The following is a 19,610-nucleotide window of genomic DNA, read 5'->3' as shown; positions in this document are numbered from 1 at the left end:
CCATCACAGCAAATCACCCGAAGGAGCCTCGTGTTTGGCTCACCCGAACCAATACCCCTCTGGGCTTCCATGACCATGAGAAATATCCTTTTATTGTGCAAAGCTGACCGTCCATATCGCTTCCTGTTAATGTCTGTTACAAAGCAGGGACAGGCTGGCAGATTCACACCACCATGGCACCCATGCTATGCTGTGGCACTGCTGCCATCTGTCACCTTGGCTCAAATACAACAGTGACACAAAAGTTTCATATTGCACCGACATAGCTTCAAGTACCGATTATTCTTTCAAAGCAGCTCTGCGCCCCGGCACAGTTTACAAGCCAGGCAATGCTTTGGTCCTTCTCCTCTTAACATCTGAAGAGGCCGAGTTGTGGTCTAAATAGATTTGCAGTTTTCGATGTGGCCTGCTTTCCAGAGATAAGAGAACAAAGCAGAATTGTTTTCACTCCCCTTACTTTGTCGGCTCGACTTCAAAACTCACCTTTGCATGCCTCGAAGGTGACTTTGTATTAGCAGTGTGGTGCTGTGTGTGTAGTTTGTCTTAATAATGCTGTCAATACGAGGGAGTTGGGAAACGAGACGGATCTACAAAAACACATTACGATCGAGGAGAGGCAAGGTCGGCTTTAGACCCACGGCCCCTCAGATTCCCCTTTTAATCATCTACGAGTGATAGCTAACTTAGGATAGACATGGATTCAAAGACAATACATGCAACCATTTCCATGGCAACCCTGACAGATCTTCCTCTAGATCTTTATTGGATGGAATGAAATGGTACTCCCTTGTCCCCCTTTGTTAATAATATGCACAATATCAGCAACAGCCTTGCTGGAAGTGTGGCAGGTTGTGTCTGTCCTCATATTCCCTGTCAGAGTAAAACTGTGGCTCCTGTCAAGAGGCAGAGCTGTGCCCACTTTAGCTTGCTTTTGTTTTCTCTGTTATCTTCCAAAAATAATTGTTGTGCTTTCCAAGAACAAGTTGACCAAGTCCCCAAGCCTTATTTCATTTTGCAACCAACTGGTCTTTTGTTAGTCTTTTGTCATCCAGTGTCCAAGTCTGATGGTGGAATCTTTGCCTGAGAATACGGAGCAAATGATCTGAGTAGAGATATTTTGAATGTGCCGGTATCTACACTCATAAAGTCATTTAGATGAGGAATGTGATATAAGAGTTATCTTATTCTGAAGTGAGAAATTAATAGAACAATTTGACTTTTAAGGACAGAAAACATTCCATATCCCCTTTATTGCTTAATTCAGCACCAATCTACCAGAGCAGCCTGTTAACATAGATTGCAAGTTTCACTGCAGTTATTAATACAGCACCATAGAAAGTCACTTTTCAAGCTAACTTAGGCTAGACATGGATTCAAAGACCTAAGGTCCTAAGTTAGCTATCACTTGCAAACAGTCTCGGATAATGCATAGCCGCCCCTAACTCGTCAGAGGTAACACTGCGAATCCAGTTTAAAGAGGCATGATTCTTTCTTGTTTGCATCTTTGTATAAGTCAATTACTCTTAATTGAAGCTCATATTTGTATGGGTTGATCTTCAGCTGATCTCCTCTGTGTACGTCCTCTCTTCACTGTCTGAGAGCAGCCGGTGTAGAACCATGTAACCATGCTGCATACAAAACAAGGACAATCCACTCTTCAAAGAACTACACAGAGGAAACACTGTCACATCTCTGAGCTCAGGCCTCTTTTTAACATTGGCTTCACTCCTGCGGATGAAAGGCAACGGGTTGAAAGCTGGAGGAGATGAGGGTCTCGAGTCAATTTGTGTAGCGTATGGTGTAAGGGGGAGGCTTCGAATATCCGTTGGACGGTACTACTGGGCACACTGGATTGAACTTGACTTTATTCAAGGCTGGGCTCAGTACCCAAAAGTCTGAATAGTATTTGAAAGAGGGCTAAGAAGGGCCCGGAAATGACAGCTTCTCACAGGTCGGGAAGAAGGGGAAAGAAACCTCGCCGTGGGATGGAGGGAGTGAAAAAGCAAAGAGAGAGACTGAGAAGCTTCTTTAAAGCAGCAGGCTGAGGACACTGTGGACGGGGAGGCACTCTTCAAATAGCTTTCTCTGTGCCTGTGTGACAGTAAACTCTGGGAGGGGGGATTCCAAGTCTCATTAGAAAGTCAGTAGACCTCCTCTACAGATTCTCTGGAAGCACAGCATACAGATGACACCTTGGTATACCTTGGTAGCAGGCGCTGAACCCACATTTGAAGCTTGTTGTCACTTGACATACTGCAACTCTGTCATGAGTGCCAACAATGAAATGGTTAAAAACGATGGGTTAATAATAAATAAACTCATATAGTTCTCCATGAAATTAGGCAAACTCCCAATTTCTCCTGGTGAAAGATTACTACATGTATTGTTGTCATGTAACTGATGTGTTTTTGTAATCTTTCCTGTCACACATCTCTTATTTGTTATTGCACATGTCCCCCCCCCCCCCTCAGGAGCTGCACTGATGTGGTTTGCTGTGTTGTCTTCATCGCTTTCATCATCGGCTACATCGCGCTGGGTACTGTGGGTGAGTTTGACACATTGCTGCTGATCGCATGTTTCCTAATGACCCAAACAGACTTGATGTAATATGTTCTGCTCTAGTTGTAATCGTAATATTCAATCTTAATTTAAATAGTAATACTTTCATTTTGAAACGTGCTTTTTGTTTGATTTATTCATAATTTCATGGTGGGCTATTCAATAAATGTCCGATTGGTAAAATGGCAGAGGAGTTGAGAACTGCACCCGGGCAGACTTGACTTGAGGTGACGATGTTTTGAGGTCCCAGTTGAATTTTCTTGACTGGATCACCATTGATTCCCTCTGGCTCTCATTTCATTCACATGTTGGCCAAGCTGTTAAGTTCACTTAAGCGTGACGGGGATTCCACTTTGTTGGAGACCGACTGAGGCCATGCAGACTTATGAATCTCCCCGTCAGCGCTTCTGTTCTGTCTGTCTTGCCTCAAGTTTTCCTTTTTTCCTATTGAATTATCCTTCCCTTCTGTCTGTCGACTTTTATTTCTTTCTCAATTTCCCCTGCTCTGCCAGACACGATATTATGTCTAACACACCTGACTGCACATTCCTTTCTTCCCACTTTTATGCACCCACATACAATATCCATCACACATTTAAGGAAAGTGCTGTCATCAAAGTTATGTCCTTTGCCAGCTCCATTTTAAGCAGAGTCATGGTCTCAATCTGGGCATGTTAAGGACTGACCCAATCATTCAAGAAGAGCAGGAAGCATGACAATGGATGTGGATTTTAATGCAAGCTGACATATCAGCTGAATAAGGCGGTGTCCTTTCTATATTAAGTTCCATTCTCCTTGTTGTCAAAGACTTATAGGCTGCATTTATTTGTACTGCCTCCTGTTCGGCACAATCCTTCATTGACTGGCAAGGTGAAAGGCCTGGTGTTGTTCAGGTTTGGCAAACAAAGAGTAGCTCAGTCAATTGAGTTTCAGGGTTACTGCTACTACCTCTATCAAGAGAAGCACAAAAAGCAAAAAAAAATGAATTTGAATTGTTTGGAGTTTTATCTCCGTTTGTATTGTTGTCTTGTTTATTGCTATTCTTATATTTCGTGCTGGGTGCGCACAGAGACGGCCTGATGCACTCATAGATTTGAGGATTTGATCCGTGATGATTCATATCACCTCTTTGATGCAGCTGTACTTAAATAATGATACGCTGCATGTCTTTAGGTAGCTGATCATTTTCACTGCTACATGGAAAAAACAAGCTGTCATGGAAACTGAAAGGGAGGGTAATGTGTTGATCTTCTGTGCATCAGTAGGTCGACTAAAAACAGTAACATTGCCAGTGTCTGGAATATGTGTCTAGCCTGGTTACAAATGCTAAAAACCAAAAATCTTCTGCGCTGTATTTTCAGCCTGGATCCATGGCGACCCCAGGAAGGTCGTCTATCCAACCGACAGCCGCGGTCAGTTCTGCGGCCAACAGAACACCCCCAATGCGTGAGTGGAAAAACACATTTCCTAAATGATTGTACACTGGAATAATGATGTTCCCCAAATTGTCTGTCAGCTTTCCACTGTTATCTTTATACCCACAAAAGGATTTGACCACAATACATGGTGATAGTTTGTGATTAATTATGGCAGGCTTTGCAGCGCGGTATACTCTGCGCGCTGATAAGACATTGCAGTAATGGACTGGTTTTCTCAATCCTTCTAATCAGACTCCTCTCTGTATCTCCATCATTTGTCTCCACAGAAACAAAGCCAAATTATTCTACTTCAACATGTTGAAATGTGCCAACCCTGCAGTTTTGATTAACCTCCAGTGCCCTACAACCCAGGTAAGAGACTGAATGAAGCTCCTTCTAGCAGCACACTCGTCTTTATGTTTCCCTTCAACCTTACCGCCACGCTTGATTATGCAAGATTGATGGGCTTTCTCATTAAGAGGATGTGTTGTCTCCTCCAGCTCTGTGTCTCCAAGTGCCCTGACAGCTTTTCAACCCTCCTGGATGCATGGGGTACCAACAAATGGGAATATTACAAGCAATTCTGCAAGCCAGGCTTCGAGATCAGCAGCAAGGTGAGTGACAGCGCTAAGTGGTCTGTTTTCTCTTTGCAAACAAGATGAAAACATATATTGACCTTCAAGCCTCTTCAATGTATGGCATCCAGGCTAGGGATGTCCCGATCACCTTTTTTTGCTCCCGATCCGATTCCGATCATTTGATTTTGACAATTTGCCGATACCGATTTTTCCCGATCCGATCTTTATGCAATGCATTAAGAGAAAAAAAAGCATTCAAGTGGTCTCTTAAGGTTATTTTTTATTTAAATTGGATATTCTATCCAACATGGATATAGCTTCTTTCTTTCACAGCAGCATTGGATCAGTTCAGTTGTGCAGCATTGGATCAAAACAAAAATAAAGCTTTCAGTACTCGTTAGCTTACTGCTACAATTAGACACTGCGCCCTGCCCACTCTGTTGCCAGATTTGAGAGAAATAAGCAACCAGGTCTATGAAAACAAGCCCCAAAGAAGCAACACATACATGATGTTGTGTCATTTGAAACCAAAACTAAGGCGTCAGGATGACTTTAAGACGTGAACATGGTCATTTTTGTTTTGTAACATTGAATACAAAATTTAAAAAAAAGTATTTAAAAATTTTTTTAAAAAAGAAAGAAATCCCGATCCCCGATTTTTTTTCTCCCGATTCCGATCTTTTGAAAATCATGTGATCGGCTCCGATCCCCGATCACGTGATCGGATCGGGACATCTCTAATCCAGGTATGTTCATATTTCAGTTTGTCACTTACTTTTGGAGGTGCTGTACATGAGCATACTTGTCCCCACAACTTATTCAGGCAACAAGTATAACTTAATTACAAGTACAAGAAATAGATGGAGGCGTGTGGTGCAGTGGGTTGTGCGTTGGTGTTCGGATCATGGGACAGGTTCAAACCCCACTGCAGTCAGCATGTTGTTGTGTCCCTGGGCAAGACACTTCACCCCAAATTGCTCCTGTGGGAATTGCCCACAGTATTGAGTATGTAAGTCGCTTTGGATAAAAGTGTCTAACAAGTGACATGTAATGTAATGTAATAGATCTGAAATGAAAAAGCAATCCAACCCCAGATTTAATCAGTTTTATTTGTACAGTGTTGATAATGAAAAGCTCACTTGAATGTGCTTAGGGAGATATCCGGAAGCAGTCACTGATGCAGATCACAGCCTGTTCTGTCGGCTGGCAGCAGTTCATTGACGTTGGCCCAATGATGCGTAAGAACCAGAAAGAGAGGTGGTGTGTGGGAACATGCAACAGCTCAGTCATGCTGTCTGAAGTGTGTCGATGATTTCCCTTCCCACATCCTTCCAAGTATGCCTGTGTTGCATCAGACAGCATTCAATCCAACCCTGTCATGTCTGACTTACGTGATGATGTTAATAATACCAACGCTACAATAACAGAATAATGAAAATGTCTGAAATATGATGAATAACATTGAGATTTTGTTATTTTTTGTTACAGTTACTTATCAGGGTGTCCGCGGGGTTTTAAAAAGCATAAACATTTGATAAATCAATTTAGCAAAGATTAAGGCTATTAAAAAGTGCATTTTCCAAGGTGTTACATTTTGTAGCTTGTTTTCAATAAGTATATAACTTTTCCAAAGAGGTTGTATTCTACAGTCTGCCTGAATGTAATCACTGCGTAGGTGTGTAGTGTGATTCTGTGTAGTTTATTTATGGCATCCTGTTAGATTTGACGTCATCTGAACAGGACATCGCACGCTCACTGCTTGATAGCGTACGAAGGTCCGTTTACGCCGGTTGTTAAACAACATCGTTATGGGGAAATGCAAGTCTGCGTCCAAATGGTCGGAAGATAAGGAGGAAGGACAATCGATACTGTATATAGTCAATGTGAGGCAAAGTGTGTCGCCAAGGTAACCGGTTAAAACTGGAAGTGGCGATGAGGTCTTAAAATGTATGGAAAGGGTCTTAAAAAAGGTCTTAAAAGGTATTACATTTGACTTCAGGATTCCTTCATATTTTTGTTACCATGGGACTGATAATTATCCTTCACTTCTTCACTAGGCTAAACTTCATGTTACTTTTTATATAGAAAAATCCAGAATGTAATTTAGAACTTAAGTTGACTTATGAAGTTTGAATCAAAACATGTTTCCCCTAATGCTTATTATAAAAGACAGCCAGGCACTCAAGATCTTACATCAATACAGAAACCCACAGGACGGATACAGATACAACGGGACAGACAAAAGTCAAAATCATTTAATTGAATAGCCCTCCTCTCTGTTTTTATCTATGATGAATACAAAGATAAATATATTGTTTTCAATTGCTGATTCTCTTTCATTTCACTTTCAGACAGTACTTGAAGTCATACGAGATGAAGACTGCCCTTCTATGATTGTGCCAAGCAGACCTTGTAAGTCAATCTGAATAACCGTACATTCACACATAGCTCATCATTTGTTTGCCAAGCCACTAAAAAGACCAAACATTTTTTTTCAAATGTATTTCAGTTCTTCAACGGTGCTTCCCCGATTTCATTACGAGAAATGGAACTTTAACCGTAGCCAACCAGACCATCTTCAAAGACGGTGACAATAACAAGAGAAGTGTCAACGACCTTAAAGATGCTGCCAAGTAAGATGTCCTCCCCTCCAACACAATCCTTTATTTCTTGTTATTCAACCAGTTGTGTTGTTCAAACAGAAACGTCACGAACTTTAGATCGCCATGAGCCTTTTTGCTGTTGTAAAAGAATATTCATAAAAAATACCCTGCAAAATAAGTTGTTCTGAACTCTTAAACTGTCAATAGGGTTGCCAACTTTGCTCCCAGAGAGCTCTGGACAGAAATTACAGGGTAGGACAAGTGGGCATGTCACTGACGTCAATGATGCCCAGCAATGTGTCCAACCACATTCAAAATCATTTGCATGTTTATTGCATGAAAATGCAGCTAACTCACAAGTTCAAGAGCAGAACTTCAGGAGTACAAGCTTACAACAGCTGCTATGTAAATATACACTATCAACATGCTAATTGGCTAAAATGGCTTCAAACTTTGGAGAAACAGAGAATTCATGTATTTAAACAAGTGAGCTGATATTATTTACATACATGATCCTGTTTGGCTATAATTCACTTTAGTTTTGCCTGAATGACCGTGAAGGATAATGTGCTTTAATGCTTTTCTCTTTGTAGCCAAGTAACTGCCGTGCAGCAAGGAGAGGAAAGGTCTCAAGAAATGATTTATTTCAGCTTTTTAACTTTGCATCCGCTGTAGCCAGTAGCTTTGTGTAGACTAACCCTTCCTATTCATCTTGAATAATCTGCCCCTGCTTCCCTCCACCTGTAGCAGTGAACATGAATTAGAACAGACTCATATAATTGTTTTGTGCAGGGACGTGCACGGAGGGGCTATTGCTCTAAACTGGAAAAAGGGCACCCCCTGAAAAAAAACATAAGACCTTTTGAAAATTATAACTTGTTTTTAATGTAAAAGAAACCAAACGATTATTACATCAACTAGATTGAACAGTAATTCACATCTCATAACAAAATAAGCTAAGGCGACTACTAGCATTCAGTGACTTGATTTTAAAAATGAAAACCAGGGAAATGTTTTGTTTTGCGGTCCAAATCTCATTAAAATATCTAATGTTAGTAAATATTAAAGACAAAATGGGGACAATTCTGTTCTAATGTAGTTTGACCATCTGTGCAGACATACAGATAAAATAGGGACTCTAACTAATTACCTTAAATAAACTCACTAATGAATGAAACCAGTTCAATACGCATTATTCTTATTCTTATCATTCTTTATGAGCGCAGTAATGGTAAGGTATCTAATTATTTATTTAGTATTCCATAACTTAATAACAGAGATGGTCAAACTAAAGTGGTAGAGACATGGCAGAAATCCTACAATGAAGCGGCGGGACAGTGAACTGTTCACCCGTGAGAGGGCGATCAAGAAAAGAGAGCGAGCGGCGCGTTGAGGGAGTTTACAGATGAAAAGGCATAGAAAGACAGAAGCACAATAACAAGTATGCTATATTAAGGTGTTTTTTTGTAAATAACCGACAGTATCAAGAGGAAGTAAAGTCCCCTGGTTTGTCCCTTATACCCTAACTGCCATGAGACAACTCAAAATCAAGTTTCCAAAATCTGACACTGAGGTGGTCTTTAACGCACCGGCAGATGACAGTGCTGACAAAGTGTGTTTCCCGCAGCGAGACGCTACAATACTGATTGTGGGCTTATCATGTTGATTCGGCCACAACAGAAAAAAAAAAAAAAAACTCTCGCTCTCTCCAGAGGGGCAGGTCAGCCAAAAAGGCCAAACGGCCCGGGCAACATTAGCCCGTACCTGTGCACTCCCTGGTTTTGTGGCATATATCTGAAAAGACATCCAGTCATCTACTACTTTGAGTGTCTAATAACATAGAGCGTGACGTAGTGCCCCCTGGTGGTGTATTTCCTTGATCTAGATATGAAGCTGGGTTTACATAACAGTGCTGGATACGATCCAAACTTGGGTCTATAGACAGGGTGACCTTTAGGGAGCTGAATTAGAGCTCTCTAATATATGGTTGCTTTCAGCTCTGCTCTCACTGTTCTGTTTGTCCCATAGCGATGCTGGCTTGTCCTCTTTCTCTCCTCTGTCTGTACTTTACAGATGTATCTCATAGAGCACCGTGTCTGCGGTCACATTCTGCAGAAGTCATGTTCTGACGATGAGATTTATGTAGTTCTATTTCCCAGTGGAGATCTCGGCATCAAAATCTGTTCCTGATCTCCATTCCCAAGGTCCTTTGAGTACACTGATAGAATTGGACAAGAAATATGTTTGCTTTTATGCTGCATCATTTGTCTTTAAGTGTCTTTGCCCAGGGGAAGGTTAAAGGTGGGGTAGGTAATTCACTTCAGAAACACTTTTTGTTATATTCCATGGAATGCTCTTAACATCCCGATAGCAATATATTAAATGCTTTGACAATAAATACATAAAAAATGTCATCTGTGGAAGCCGTGGTGCTGTAAAAAGCATGACCAATCATCTGAGCCGGCCCGGCTAAAATAACTGGATGGCCTACCTGCCTGTCAGCCTTCCATCTGTGCTCTGTAAGGAAGTCTGAAGGAAGGGGCAGATTTTTTTTCAGCTGCGTACTTTCAAATTCTAGCGCACTCGAGCTGGTTTCTCCATTCTTACCTACCCTACCTTTAAGCAAAGTGTCCAAGATCATTTAGGGTTTTTTAAATAAGAATATATTCAGGTGACAAGTAAAACATCTTCTAAAACAATACTATTTATATTGAGTCTTTTGTGTTAAGAATTTCACTTATTATGTTTTCATTGGTTATCAAAGACTTACCTGAACTCTGAAAAGAAATGAGCAGCCAGTAACATCACATCCAGTAACATGCTGCTAAACCATTTGTCACCATACTGAAGGAACTATTGATCCATAGCGCTTTAGTCACACTAATTCAGTTTTGTGGCTCTTTGATATAAAACTTACAATGTGTTTCTCCAGACCCTCATAACCTAACAAGTAGGCTGAAAAACCAAAAGCATTTTGAAACTGTATTCATCTTTGTTTCATAATAAGCACATTATAGATAAATAAAGTGTCAAAATGTTTTTGAAGAGAAACCTTTGTAAATAAATGATCAGAGGCAGAAACACAACGCTGTCACAGTCTCTCTTTATCTCTTCATTCATAATAATGTTTTTGTCGCCTCTTTTCTTTCCAACTCTTTCCCATCTCACCTTGTTGCTCCCCCACAGAGGTATCGCCAGTCTGCTCAATGCCAATGAAGTCGGCATTAAGATCTTTGAAGATTATGCAAATTCCTGGGACTGGATCCTCATGTAAGATTGTGCTTTTGCTTTTGTTGATTTTCACGTTTTACTTCTACTGATGAATGATGTGCTCCTTTTGCGGGTCTGTGGATCTATCCGTAAAATAAATTATGAAACTAAATCATTAACAATTTGACCCTATAACTATACACGGAAACTCCAACTGACCGGCTTGGAATTTACAAAAGTAGGCAAAAAATAGCACTTGATGAATTCCTATTTACAGAACATCTTTCTGAATGTATGTTAAAGTCCAAATAAATGTATTTACTAGTCAAATATTCCCGTTAGAAAAATGTCCGGTCAAAATAATTTCCCCTTAGCGCAATAACCGCATCAGTTGTGCCACTTATGTAACAGACAAGAGTAGTATGTGACAGACAAGAGTAGTATGTGACAGACAAGAGTAGTATGTGACAGACAAGAAGAGTCAATTCTAATGTCTAAAACTTAATGTGGAGAAAGAGATGTCCTGTATGGGTTGATTGTGCGTTGATCTGTTGGTAATGCCTCGGGGTTCTGGTGGGCATGTAAACAAATGCATAATGCTGCGCTATACTTTGCGGCCTCACCCGGTTGCATAGCGACGCTTATTGTTTAGGTGTCTTTTAATAAGCAGGTAGTCATATCATTAGCTAGATCTGATCGATATGGACATAAACGCGAGTAAAGTCTAATCTGACGGGAGAGAGAGATCAGCTGCTGCTGACGAGTCGACACGCAGCTCTGCATGATCACATGCAGCGGTGAGCGGACAAAACACACACTTCAGGTTAGAATATCACACGTAGCTATTTTAATTACCTCTCAAACTACCATAACTAATTATAGATATGTTTAGTTTTACTGTCGGGTCACTCATTACTGGATCCGCGAGCTGCATGATACTGATGGGCTGTCAGGAGAGAGAGAGAGAGCGCTCAGTTTATTATTCCCCTGTTATTATAAGTTCCTGTACACTTCACTTTGAACAGTTAATCTACTATAATTAGTTTGTTTAATATCAAATCATATCGATTAGTTTGAAAGCTCAATAAATAACAAAGAAGACCTTTGACCGGCACTTTTCTCATTTTGTCCGGAAGATTTCAACTTTAACCGACATTTTGACCGGCAAAATATATTCTAACGGGAACTCTGCCTTCTACATTATGCATGCGTTTGTGTTGTTTCAGAGGTCTGGTGATTACCATGGTGGTCAGTCTGATCTTTATCCTGCTGCTGCGCTACACTGCTGGGGTGCTCCTGTGGCTCATTATCATTAGTGTCATCACTGTGATCGGCTTCGGTGAGTATTCACTTCAGACAGTAACCCCTCATCACCTTTTGCTACCTTATACTCAGTACACATGTTGGAGTTGTTCTCCACATGTTTACATTTTAATTCCTAACTTCTGTTGTCATGGCAAACTGTAGCAGATTTAGATTTCTGCTCACATGGTTTCATCTGTTGTTCCTGGCTCTCATTCTCTCCCTCTGCATCTCTCAGGGATCTGGCACTGCTACTGGGAGTACAGCAATCTGACCAGGAAGCCAGGTGCTAATGTCACCATCTCTGACATCGGCTTCCAAACAGACTTCAGCATTTACCTTCAGCTCAGCCAAACGTGGCTCGTCTTCAGTATGTTGTCACCTAGCTTCCGCACATTTACATAAAAACGTTGAACTGTGAAAGTACACAGTACAATGCTGGTTTTTCTCAGCCATGTTTACATTACATTGCATGACATTTAGCTGACTCTTTTATCCAAAGTGACATACAGTACAGAATACCATAGACATGCCTACAGGAGCAATTTTGGCTTAAGTATCCTACCATAGCACACTTCAACGTGTTGTCTGCAGGGGCTGGGGACTACTTACCGTCTGCTCCTCACATTTTTTATGGAAAATGAAACCTTCTGCAGCGACTATTGTAATACAGTAGTATACTGTACAGGGTTTCTACGGTCATTAAAAACCTGGAAAAGTCATGGAAATTCAAAATGCAAATTCCAGGCCCTGAAAAAGTTATGGAATACAATATTTTTCCCAGAGTTTTGGAAAAGTCATGGAAATGTAGCCAAAGTTGCATCAAATATAATTTATATTTTATCTAATCGCCGAAATAGTAATACTATAACGATAATAAATACTGTATCGTATGAAACGTAAAATGGCATTTAACTGTCGAGGTATTTTGCTGGTGAGAGGTTTTTACAATCACGCCCTCTAGTCTACAGTGATTTAGTCTGTAGGAGCTAGTAAGCCTACTATTTGATTTGTTTTAGATAGGCACAACATGTTTCATATGCAGACCTTATTTTCCAGCTTACCATGTTAAAATAAAAATGTTTTGGTGGTACCGCTGAGAAAGAGTAATTTTTTTGGTCATGGAAAATTAGGTAAAGGTCATGGAAAAGTCATGGAAAATCATTGGTGAAAAAGTGTATGAACCCTGACTGTAAATAGGTGTCCATCTGCAGCAGTGGATAGGAATTAGGAAAGATTGTTACTCTTGTTTTGTGGCTTATTTCTTAAAAACATCCAGTCATCTACTACTTGATGTGTCCAAAAACATAGAGAATGAGGTAGTGCCCCCTGGTGGTCATAGGGTTTGCTACCTTGATCAAGATATTAATAGAAGTGTACATAAAAGGCTGGATATGATCCAAACGTGTGTTGGATTCAATATTTAACCATTTAAAGGTGGGGTGGGTAATTCACTTCAGACGCACTTTTTGTTATATTCCATGGAATGCTCTTAACATCTCGATAGCAATGAATATATTAAATGCTTTGACAATAAATACATAAAATATGTCATCTGTGGAAGCCATGGAGCTGTAAAAAGCACGACCAATCATCTCAGCCGGCCCGGCTAAAATAACTAGATGGCCTACCTGCCTGTCCGCCTTCCATCTGTGCACAAACTTATCTCGTGCCCTCATTGGTCATGTGCACATTCGTGTTTGTTGGAGGAGGGGCTCTGTAAGGAGGTCTGAAGGAAGAGGCAGATTTTTTCCGGTTGTGTACTTTCAAATTCTAGCGCACTCGAGTTGGTTTCTCCATTCTTACCTACCCTACCTTTAAATGTGCTATAGACAGAGTTGCAGTGGCTTTCAGGGAGCTGAATTAGAGCTCTCTAATATGCGGTTGCTTTCAGCTCTGCACTCTGTGTTCTGTTTGTCCCATAGCTATGATGGCTTGTCCTCTTTCTCACCTCTGTCTGTACCTAACATAGGGCAGCGTGTCTGCTGTCAAACTTGCTGTGTGCATTGACTAACAATATAACGTATCATTTGTTTTGTAGTGATCTCACTTTCTGTGATTGAGGCCGTTATTGTGATTATACTGATATTTCTGAGGAGGAGGCTGCGCATCGCTATTGCATTAATGAAGGAGGGAAGCAAGTACGTATGAACAAAACTTCTGTTGTGTCCTTCAACATAAAAAAAGTGCTTTTGACAGTTTTTTTCACACAATTAAAAAAATGCTTTGATCTTTCTTACAACTAGGGCCATCAGCTACGTCATGTCCACTCTCTTTTACCCCATCATCACCTTTCTCCTCCTGGCCATCTGCATCGCTTACTGGGCCGTCACAGCAGTGTATCCTTCTAAACTGTTGGTGATTTGATGAACTGTTTCCCCCAGAGACTTCTGTGTGTGCAGTCTGCGTTAATAATAATGTATAAAAACATGTCACTAAACAGAAAAAAAAAAAAAAAAAAGTGCGCTTACAGTATCTCCCCTTGTGCTTTTTTCTCCTTGTGCTTTTTTCCCCTTGTGCTTTATGTTTTTAAAAGCAAGAGCAATATGGAAACATCTTGTGTCATTAGAAATAGATCTTACACTGTAAAGTCTGGATGCACAAGATGGATTATTGTATGTCAAATGTATAGAAAGTACTAAGAAATATTCCATCTGTGTTACCCTTAACTAGTTTTCCCTCAGCTTCTTAGCATCATCTGGTAATGCAGTCTACAAGGTCACACCAGCTGACGATAAATGCATGTATGCCAACCTCACATGCAGCCCAAACGTTAGTCCCTCACTCTCTAACGTCCATTTACTGGAAAATCACTGGTGTGACTGTTATTTTTGTTAATGTGTAATATCTCTGCCACTTCTATCTCCGTCAAATATGTCTTGTCCAGACTGTAATCAATCAGAGCAAATGTAATAGCTTCTTATAATTGCCTACAAGTGAAATATGATAGCTGGCAGTGAGTTTGAAGAATCAATCTCTGAGGCTCTAATGTAAATAGAGTTAGTCAGTGACGGCTTTGAACAATTTAATTTGACACATGTTATTCATCATCCTGCCTGCTTGGTGTGTGGGATATTGTGAGAGTCAACAAAGATGTATGGTTGATGTGGTCACACAAGCTTTAATAAAGGCAGGATTACCTCAAAGAGATACATTCACAGATTATTCAGTAGCATGCAAAACAGAGGAGATACAAAAGTGTATTTGAGTAGTTTCCCTTTTTATGAATTGGATGCAACTGAAACAATAAGGCAAATCACATTATTAAGTTCAAATTGTGTTGCATCTTTTCAGACCTTCAGTGACACCAATATTACCAAAGTGTGCCCCGGAGCCCAATGCATGTTTGCCTTCTACGGTGGGGAGACCGTGTACCACCGCTACATCCTGGTGCTCCACCTGTGTAACCTCTTCATGTTCCTCTGGCTGGTCAACTTCACCATCGCTCTGGGACAGTGCACCCTGGCCGGGGCCTTCGCGTCCTACTACTGGGCCCTGAAGAAGCCCGACGACATCCCAGTGAGCCCCCTCTACTCCTCCTTCAGCCGAGCCATACGGTACGGAGCTGTTACAGGTCACCTTTGTACATGTCAATTGTCCACTGCTGTAAAAATATTTCTTTACCCCAAACATTTGAATTAGTAACATTTGGGATTCACCTGCTTTAGTTAATAAAACAAAATCAGTCATGTCATTTAAAAAATGAAAATATTCGTTGTGGCCAAACGGCTGTACTACACTTCCGTATCAGTCGCTGGACCCGGAAAGACTTTTTCCCATTAACTAACATTGGGAAAGAGGCGTCTGTAAATCGTTGGATAATTCTTTTTAAACTAAATAAACTACCCAGTATGAACATTTGTATAGCCCTTATTAAAAACATTCGGTCCTCAAGTTGTAAAATGTGCTAATAACATTATTCTGAGAGTTCTTTTCCTCGGCATTATGAACGCGGATCTAACCCACGGGATCTCCCGGCACGTTCTTGTGACGTGTTCAGTACTACATGAGTTTTACCTTTACCCATGGATGCACAATAAGAACGGATTATATGATTATATGAATACTTTCGTGACGTTTCGCTCTCTCAAAAGTTGGGCCATTTTGTTTTCATGCACCAATGAGCAACTCTCATAGGGATGAACGAGGCCCCGCCTCCCACACTGTATCCGGTTCTTATTATACATCCATGATTGAAACTACTAGGATTTGAATGGAAATGTCTTTTATACTTTTCGGTTTTCTCGTGTCTTAGCTATCACACAGGTTCTCTTGCCTTCGGTTCTCTGATCCTCGCTGTGGTGCAGACGATCCGGATGGTTCTCGAGTATGTGAATACCAAACTGAAAGGTAAGCTGTCTAACTTAAACATACTAACCTTTCTAAAATAATCAAATGTCCATTTCAAATGGGGTGTTGATGATCAATAATGTTTTCCCAGGTTCTGAAAACGCATGTGCTCGATTCCTGCTCTGCTGTCTCCAATGCTGCTTCTGGTGCCTGGAGAACTTCATCAGGTTCATGAACAGAAATGCATACATCATGGTGAGTTAAGAAACACTTGCTTCGGACCGATTTACTGCAAGATTCCATTTAATTTTACACTTGAATAACCTGTAACCTGGCTCAATGTGTTATTACTTCACTTTTGTCTCATCAACAGATAGCAATATATGGAAAGAACTTCTGCACCTCTTCCAAGGATGCTTTCTTTCTTTTGATGAGGAACATTATTCGGTAAGGCCTTTCTTATAGTTCTGTGTAAGATCTATTGTACTGATGAACTGCTGTTGAGACAATCTCCGTTAACATGTCAGACCAAGGAAAAGAAAATATATTTCGATAATAAAACACCAAAAATTGTGTGTATTCAGTGTGAGAAAAAGTTTTTAGAGAGTACTTGTCCATGGACAAGTGAGTTTGGCAATTTACTTGTCCGAATACATTTTTCACTTGTCCAGAATGGAAAATATGGCAACACACATGCTGCAACCTGCCTGTGAGACAGAGTCCAACCACACATGTCCAACACTATAGGCCTAATAATAATAATACATTATTTTCATAGCCTATAGGCGTACGCTTTTCTACAACTTAAAGAAGCTTGCACGCTTACACATGTCCTGCAATACACATGTTTGTACACTGTTTGTAAAAGTAAATAAATAGTATGTTCATTTCAATAATGTACTTTCTATACCCTGCTTCATAAACAATACTGACATCCCTGTGCTCCTCCGAGTCTGGGGGTCCGGGGATGTGAGGAAAACGCGAGGACACAGACAGGGAGGCTGTTTCACTTCATAAAGGAAATGGCGGTCAATATTCACAACACAGGAGCTAAAACGCTTAATAATCTTCATTACGTGTTAAAGAAAGAACATAAGAAAGTTTGACAAAGATGAGGCTGTTAAACGGGCAGCGGATCCGCTGTGTGTAGAAAGAGAGAGAGAGAGAGAGAGAGAGACGCTGAGCTGCAGCGATCAGCTGATCCGGAGCATAGAGAGAGAGAGAGAGCTGCGGTCCGCGGGGTTCGGCCTCGCGTCCTGTCCTCACAATTCTTATTAATCCCGGGACCTGACAATTGTTATTTGTTCCTACTCGGAACCGAGTTTTGCTTCCCAACCCTGCCACCGTGCTACACGTCCCGCCACGCCATGCCCCTGTCTCAGTGCAGAAAGCGGCGAGATGCATTTCCTTAGGAATTGACAAGCAGAACCGAAACTAACATTTCTAAACGAACAATGTCGGACACGGACAATTTGCGAATGAGTTCTGCCTTTTGTAAACTTAATTTGTCAATAATTTGTCAATAAATGAGGGCGAAAAACGTCACTTGTCCACCGGACAAGTCAATTACAAGATCTACTTGTCCGTTATTGTAAAGCACACGTCCCGGACGGTGGGACGTGTGCTTTTTCGCACACTGGTATTCACTTTATGTAAGTTAGTGAAACAATCAAGTAATCCGTGTTTCGAGCAGCTGCACATTATTCCTAATTACCCTACTTATCATGTTGTTATTTTGGGTGCACTCGACGTGTCTGTGCATAACATTAACTTGTCTTTTTCCTTGTGTCTGTCTCTCCAACACTTTGTTCTCTCTGTGTCCTCTGCAGGGTGGCTGTCCTGGACAAGGTGACAGACTTTCTGCTTTTCTTGGGAAAACTGCTTATTTCAGGAAGTGTTGGTGAGTTGCATGTCACCTGCAGTTTGTGAAGTGACAGACAGTGAGATATCGATAGTTACGTCTGTAACTATGGTTCTATGAGTCCTGGATGACCGCAAGCAGTGTTTTTGTCAGACCAGGGCTGAGAGGGCGTCCACCCCGGGGGGGGGGGGGGGGGGTTGCTTGAATTTTGACTTGAGCCGTCCCTTATAGACAGGGGTGCACACAACTTTCTCAGTGATGTACTCAGATGAGTACCTGGAGTCAGTGTTTGGTACTCCAACTTCCGGCTCCCCTCAAAGTTCCCATGAAGCCCTCTGTATCGCGAATATCAGCGGGTGGGGGTGCTAGTGGAGTATGATGAAGCCCCCTGTATCGCGAATATCAACGGGGGGGGGGGGGGGGAAGGTGGTAGAGTAGTAGTAGAGTGCAGAGCTTCGTGACCACAGAGCGTGTGAACGTTGTGATCAGCTGTTTTAGCGCAGTGCTGCTGTACAGGCCGACGTTAACAGCAGCCCTGTCTGTGCACACGGAGACCAACTCCGTCGTCCGATGATCTAACCGCCTTCTGGAAAAGCTTCACATATACATCGGTACGCAAATGCGCTTTGTGACACAAGTGACGGTACGCATTTCAGATTGTTGCCGCGCATGCGTACCTGCGTACCAGTTATGTGCACCCCTGCTTATAGATACTGTCTTTTTACGTTAGTGAGCCGGATCATTTGGCTCGGCTCTCTTAAAGCGCCGGCTGTTTCGGCTCCCAAACGGCTCTTCATGTTACCACAGTTTACCACGGAGCCTCAGTTTCGCCGCTGCGAGGCTCTGGTGCCCGCAGCTCACGCGCGTGCTCCACTAGCACCGCTCATCGCGTCCAAATCGCACATGTTCTGTGTAGTCCTGTAGCAGGCACCGCCGATGTCGGGGAAACGATCATCAATACTCCGAAAATAATCCCACCAGACTCCTTTGCCCCTCCAACAGCGGGATGTCCTTGTCCTTTTTCCTTTTCGTTATTTCAAGCAATAAAAACTCTCGATCTTCTCTCAAATTATCAACATTCTCTCAGGGCAGCCCGAGATGTTGAGATGCTCCTTGTAGAGTGGCATCTCAGCCCTGATGGCAGGGGGCGGCCACTGGCCCCATAGGCATGTGAGATGGCATCGACAACCCAGTGGGACAGCCGCTGTTTAAAGAGAGCACGACCCTTCCTAGTGCCGCCATGGCAAACGAAGAGCTGCTCTGACAGCCGTATACAGGCCGTAGCAGGACCTTCACGCCCTGCGCCTGCAGGGGTGCGAAAGCTGCCGCCATGGCCCTGGTGAATACCCTTGGAGAGAGGGAGAGACCAAAGGGAAGCACCCGGAACTTATAGTGTCTGCCTTGAAAGGCAAACCTCAAGAACTTCTGGTGGTGGGATGCATTTCGCACATGGAAGTAGGCATCCCTCAAGTCCACGGTTGCGAACCACTCCCCCTGTGCGACAACACGAAGGGTGTCTGCTGTGGTTAGCATATGGAAGGGCAGCACCTTCAGGAATCTGTTGATTCCTCTGAGGTCCAAGACTGGACGGAATCCACCGACTTTCTTGCTCACAAGAAAGTACGCCGACTAGAACCCCTCGGACTGAAGCAGAGGGTCTACTGGCTTGATTGCGCCCTTGGCCAAGAGGACGGACAACTCTTGGGACAGAGCTAAGGCTTTCGCCGGATCGCTGGCAACTGTCATTTTCACCCGGCCGAAGGCTAGGGCCCGGAACTGCAGTTCGTAC

General features: G+C 42.1%; 1 protein-coding gene across 5 annotated transcripts in view; it reads left to right on the top strand.

Moving 5' to 3' along the window:
- slc44a5b (solute carrier family 44 member 5b) overlaps positions 1-19,610 on the top strand; it is a 41,226-nt gene that overhangs the window by 14,131 nt on the left and 7,485 nt on the right. For 2 of the 5 annotated variants that reach the window (XM_079640775.1, XM_079640776.1), the window contains exons 3-20: positions 2,472-2,545; positions 3,921-4,005; positions 4,265-4,349; positions 4,478-4,591; positions 6,907-6,967; positions 7,065-7,188; positions 7,366-7,410; positions 10,345-10,428; positions 11,595-11,707; positions 11,909-12,040; positions 13,712-13,811; positions 13,917-14,009; positions 14,355-14,442; positions 14,965-15,227; positions 15,926-16,020; positions 16,112-16,215; positions 16,334-16,407; positions 17,790-17,860. In XM_079640775.1, coding sequence (XP_079496901.1) covers positions 2,472-2,545; positions 3,921-4,005; positions 4,265-4,349; positions 4,478-4,591; positions 6,907-6,967; positions 7,065-7,188; positions 7,366-7,410; positions 10,345-10,428; positions 11,595-11,707; positions 11,909-12,040; positions 13,712-13,811; positions 13,917-14,009; positions 14,355-14,442; positions 14,965-15,227; positions 15,926-16,020; positions 16,112-16,215; positions 16,334-16,407; positions 17,790-17,860 — 1,805 coding nt within the window. Of the gene's footprint in view, positions 1-2,471; positions 2,546-3,920; positions 4,006-4,264; positions 4,350-4,477; positions 4,592-6,906; positions 6,968-7,064; positions 7,189-7,365; positions 7,411-7,751; positions 7,785-10,344; positions 10,429-11,594; positions 11,708-11,908; positions 12,041-13,711; positions 13,812-13,916; positions 14,010-14,354; positions 14,443-14,964; positions 15,228-15,925; positions 16,021-16,111; positions 16,216-16,333; positions 16,408-17,789; positions 17,861-19,610 lie in introns of all 5 variants that reach the window. The other 3 variants (XM_079640779.1, XM_079640778.1, XM_079640777.1) reach the window with 2 other exon arrangements.

This window comes from Notothenia rossii (genome assembly GCF_949606895.1).
Source record: "Notothenia rossii genome assembly, chromosome: 1".
NCBI lineage: Eukaryota > Metazoa > Chordata > Actinopteri > Perciformes > Nototheniidae > Notothenia > Notothenia rossii.
The sequence above is the reverse complement of the archived record's forward strand: the minus strand, read 5'-3'. Positions and strand labels throughout refer to the sequence as shown.